Below are 4,804 nucleotides of genomic sequence, written 5' to 3' on the forward strand. Positions count from 1 at the left end.
ACAAGTGAGATGCTTGTCGTTTATTGAAGAGAGCGAGGCCAGCTGGTAGGGGTGGGTTAGGGAAGCATGGGAAAGTGGCAGGGACTTCAGCAGTCAGGCGTCTATGATTTCTAGACCTGATGGACTTCGGATTCCTAAATCTTACATGCATGGTGGGCTTGTTACTATTTTCTCCTGAAACAAAGAAAAAAAAAAAAAAGAAGCAAATACAACACCATAAGTGAATGAACCTCACAGTTCGAGATGACAATATTCAGAAAACGTGAAGGACAACTAAGCTGTACAGTAAGCCCCAGGAGGAACTAAGATGAGAAGGGCCTGAATTATTTCTCAGGGAGCCACATCTAACAGTGCAGGGGAGGGACGCCAGTTACCGTGAGCTTCATGATGCTCTCCTTGCTCTTCTGAGGAAGGGAGTCCACCAGCCTTTTCAGCTGGATCCCTGCACTAATCATGTCCTCATCAGGGCTGAAAGGCTGAGTGGCAGCCTCGTAACTGGAGACCGTGCCCATGAAGAGGGTTTCAATGACTTGGAGAAAGACCTGGCAGACCTTTGCAGAAGCTGGAAGACAGAAGAGAGAAAGCACACATGTCCAGGCCCCTTTCCAAGCTGGCTGGCTCTCTGGCCGAGCCTGCCCCGGATGCACACAGCCAAGCCTGTCAGCAAGAGATAGCGGCCTTTTCGTCGCGAGCTGGTGATGCTCCCGGCAGTTAACTGTTTGGCACTGCGCGAATACTTTCTGGGTTAGAGTCAGCGTTCTGTGGTGTGCCTGAGTCTTCCCTGGACTTCCTGGGTTGGAGTGGGGCAAGGTGTCATTTACTCTTTCTGGTAGAATTGTAGGCAGAGTATTGATAATAGAAGCTGCTGATCTGATTATTATTATTATTTTTTAATGCAGTAGAGAGCCTGGAAAGAGTTCACTGAGAGCTTTAGTTCCCCACTAGAATCTTGCCTCTCACCAGTGGTTAGTGATGGTCTGACCACAAGTCCCTGGGGATGCGTGGCATAGTCAGGCTCCGGCAGGAGGAAGCTCTTGCAGCAGCCTGGGCCTTCAAGCTGGCCTGGAAGAGGTGCCTGAGCACGGGGCTCTGGTGGCTTTCTCAGCTCACAGAGAAGCTCCTCATCTCACCATATCCCTTCATCAGGGTGCTCCTCAGACTGTGCTCCCTTCTCGGGTCCCTGCCCCCAGGAAGCTGTGTTAAGTCACGTGTCTCGGCCCTGCTTGCCTCCATCTCCCCACTGAGTCGCAAATCCCCTGGCCTTGAATTCTCTGCCTTGTGTGAATTCATTTTCCCTGCTCCGGCTCTAGGGCCCTACTCAAAGTGGCCATTCCAAGTCCAGCCCTCTCCAGAGCTCAGAGCCTACTTCCCCGCTTGCTGTGTTATCAGGCAAGTCTCTGCATCTTTCAATAGCTCCGTCTTCTTATCTGCAAAATGAGAACAATAACCCTACTCCATAGGGTGGTTGTAAGAATGAACGAGATAGTGTACGAAAGGGAAATGGTCCTGGAAGGTGTCAGGCATGTTGTAAAGTGCTAAGTATTAGGTAGGTTTTTCCGTGTTTTGTTTTTTTTATAAGGCATAGGTACTTGCTGGAAAGAGAGAGAGCGTGTACTCCCCGGGGGATGGCCACACCTCAACGCCTTCTCTTCTCTCCAGAGTTTGGGGTGTGGACACATGCACCTTGTATGTTTTTCAAGCTGTGGGTCCAGGACTCAAACCAGGCAGTCATCTATGTGGGATCCTACTGCCTTAACCCCCATGCCACTGGCTGACCTAGATATTCTTATCGTATGTATACACACAAAAATAAATAAATGAATGCCAATCCATAGATTAATGTATTTTAGTCCTGTCTTGTTGAGCTACCCACCTTTACATGAACATTACAATCTAATTAATACAGGGATCGGCGTCAGCAGATGGTGTAATGGTTACATTGCTGGACTCCCATGTAGTCAACTGTGGTTCAAGTCTTGGACCTAGTGGCTTAAAACTCATGCCAGGCACATGTACATGCATGCCCAAAATCCTAAGAGGAGAATGGAGATGGGATTGTGGTGTGGTCATCCTCCCTGGGGGGTGATTTCTTGCTTTCTGTCTCTCTGTCTCTCTCTGCATCTCTGGCAAGAGAACGCCCCCATATAAAAAAATCTCTCTCTCAAAAAAATCTAATTAATACACATTTCGGTCCAAAATGATGTCATTTCCCCTGAAAAACAAATAAGCCTCTCTGCAAAATATCCTTGGAAAAGTCATGACGTGCATTTCTAAGGAAAAATGCGTCATCTCTTTCCCGATGACCCAATAGCTGTTCCCATTGCTTCTTGGTTTGGGTTTCTAACTCGTCAAGGTTGTAAAACTATTCTCTATGAGTATTACGAAACTTTCCAAGTGAATTAATTGGCATTTGTTTATTAAAATACTAACAACAGTTTCTGATGGGAGTGGAAAAGTGCAAGAAGCTGATGCAAAGTGAAATACAGAGCAGGTAACCCATTTTCCAAAAGGCAGGGGGGTTGGAGAGGGGTGGATTGTCCCTTCCTTCCCTCCTTCCTTCTTCCCTCTGTCTCTCCATCCCTCCATCTCTCTATCCCTCTATCCCTCCATTTCTCCTTCTTTTCCTCCCTCTCTTTTTTTTTCTTTTTTCTTTCCTGTTTACTTTCTCCTTGTGATGGCAGCAACTACTCAGAGACTCCTAGTCCTTTTTTGCAGAGAACAGAATGTTTAGAAAACTCCACTCTGGCTTGGCAGTTTCCCAAAGGGAAGAACTCTTTCTGGAATTTTCCTCTTTTTTGGGGTAGGGTTTCTTTTGGGAACATGAATCTCTGCCATTTCCCTTCCTGTCCCTTGGGCTGCCAGAGTGGGATGGCGACCCCAGACCTGGTGGTCACATCAGGATGTCTTAGCATCTCAGAGTCGGTCCCAGTCTAGGCTTTAAGGGCTCATGTTTCTATCCATTTACCACCAGGTGTGCTCACTGTGTGGGTGCTCCTCTGCCCCTCCCTCCAGCCTGTCCCACTCTGGAATTCTGAAGCTGTTGGAGAAGGAAGATGGGATTCTGTCCAGGCTTCCAAGAAGCCTTGGGAGTCTCTCAGCTTTCTAAGATGGGCTTGTTCAGCAGACCTGGTTTCTGGCTGAGGCTCGGCCGACAGCTCTGGAGAGGGCCTGGGCATCTCACCCCTCCTGAGCATAACTGGGTGACTGAGCATTGCCGAGTACAGTCTTGGGGGGAAGGACTCTGGGTACTCACCAGAGCTGCAGCAGAGAGCCAGCAGGACCAGGGCAAAGGTGGTGGCGAGCTTCATGTCTGGAGGCTGAGAGGCTTTGGTCCCTGGATCCGGCAGGTGGTCTTGTGTGAGATGTGCCCACTGGGTGCCTTCTTATATGCTCCGGCAGTGCCCAGTGGGAGGAGGGCAGGGTGCAGGCTCCACTTGTGAGATTGCGCTATTTACTTGATCATCGGCCTGATGGAATAAGTAAATATCCCCTTTTCTCAGCTCACTTTCTGTCTCCATTGAAACTGAACTTGCACAATGGGCCATTTGAGATGGAGGGAGGGAGGAAACCAGAGTCCTGTGTGGAGGCAGTGAGGGGAACCCTAGTCAGAGGGCGTGAAGACCTGACCACTGAACCTGAATGCTAGGGTAGTCCAGCGCAAAAGAGCCAATGTAGAGGTCATGTGGACCCATCACTCCTGGAGAAACAGAGGCCCAGGGCCTCTTACAAGTGGCAGGGACTGGACTGGGACTCAGGACCCTGACATGCCACTGCTGCTCTTCGAAGAAGGGAGCTGTGCCTTTAGCCATGAAGGTCACATGGTTCAGCGCATCAGGTGGTTGGGCTTGGAGGAGACCCGAAACAGACGCTGTTGACAGTTAAAGGACTTCTCCACGAGATCCATCGGAAACTCGGGCCTCAAGTCGGACTGGATAACCCTGTGCCAAGCTGGCCTTCCTTCCCACCTGGAACTGCCCTGGAGTCCTGCTTTCTGGTGGCGACCATGGGCACCTTCAGTCCGTATCTAGCTTGACTTCTTAATGGCCTTGATCCTCTTGACCCTTTCCTTCTTGAACCATTCTCTTCCCTGCGCTCCCACGGCCCAGTTCTTCCTGTTTTCCTTCCCTGCCCATTTCTTCTTGTTCTCTTAAGATGTTTATTCTCCACTGACCGTTCTTAAGTGTCGGTGGTTCCCAGGCTTCGACCTGAACCCCCTTCTTGCCTCCAGTTTTGTGCTCGCTCTCCGCCTTCTCCAATGCCCAGGCCGTATAATGCCTGGCCTGGCCTGGCCCAAATTGAAGCCCCCTCAGCCTCTCTGCCTCCCAGCTTACTTTCCTCATTTTCTGAAAGGACATTGAAATGATCTTTCTGAAGCTTGATTCAAGTCCTCCCTGACCATGTCATTTTCTTTCTTCTTTCTTTCTTTCTTTTGAGATTTTTGCTATAGGGCACATGCACTAGACAGAGAGACAGAAAGAAAGAAACCACCCACCCACCCCCACTTCCACCCCAGGAGATGGCCACAGCGCAATTCCTTCTTTTCCATTCTCTTCTTGGGATTTTGGGCATGCGCACGCGCTCACGCACATGCACGCACACACACACACACACAAGTGCCCTGCGTGTATTAAGCCACCAAGTCCAAGACTTGCGACTTGAACCATGAGTTGACTATGTGGGAATCCATTAAGTCACCTGCTGGTCCCTCTTAAAAACCCTTTTAAAGACTTCTTTTTGCCAGCAGGATAAAGTTCAAGTGCAATTTGCAAGTCCCTCGCCCATGGCTGTGCCTTTATTCCTCCAC

The 4,804-nt window shown here is 49.6% G+C and overlaps 1 protein-coding gene across 1 annotated transcript; it reads right to left on the reverse strand.

The window, feature by feature from the left end:
• Positions 1-3,523, reverse strand: SCGB1A1 (secretoglobin family 1A member 1). The gene is made up of 3 exons (XM_006156591.3): positions 3,254-3,523; positions 375-562; positions 1-174 (listed from the first exon to the last, which is right to left on the reverse strand). Exons 1-3 carry the CDS (start codon positions 3,306-3,308, stop codon positions 142-144), a joined length of 276 nt encoding a protein of 91 aa, XP_006156653.1. The 5' UTR covers positions 3,309-3,523; the 3' UTR covers positions 1-141.
• Positions 3,524-4,804: the final 1,281 nt, after the last annotated feature.

This window comes from Tupaia chinensis, unplaced genomic scaffold, assembly GCF_000334495.1.
Source record: "Tupaia chinensis unplaced genomic scaffold, TupChi_1.0 Scaffold000502_1, whole genome shotgun sequence".
NCBI lineage: Eukaryota > Metazoa > Chordata > Mammalia > Scandentia > Tupaiidae > Tupaia > Tupaia belangeri.

Excerpts from the sequence above, each read along its gene's own strand:
- SCGB1A1 (XM_006156591.3), bottom strand. The coding sequence starts at position 3,308 with ATGAAGCTCGCCACCACCTTTGCCCTGGTCCTGCTGGCTCTCTGCTGC. Across the intron at positions 563-3,253 it reads GGCTCTCTGCTGCAGCTCTG|CTTCTGCAAAGGTCTGCCAG; the intron begins GTGAGTACCCAG and ends TCTGTCTTCCAG. Across the intron at positions 175-374 it reads AGAGCATCATGAAGCTCACG|GAGAAAATAGTAACAAGCCC; the intron begins GTAACTGGCGTC and ends TCTTTGTTTCAG.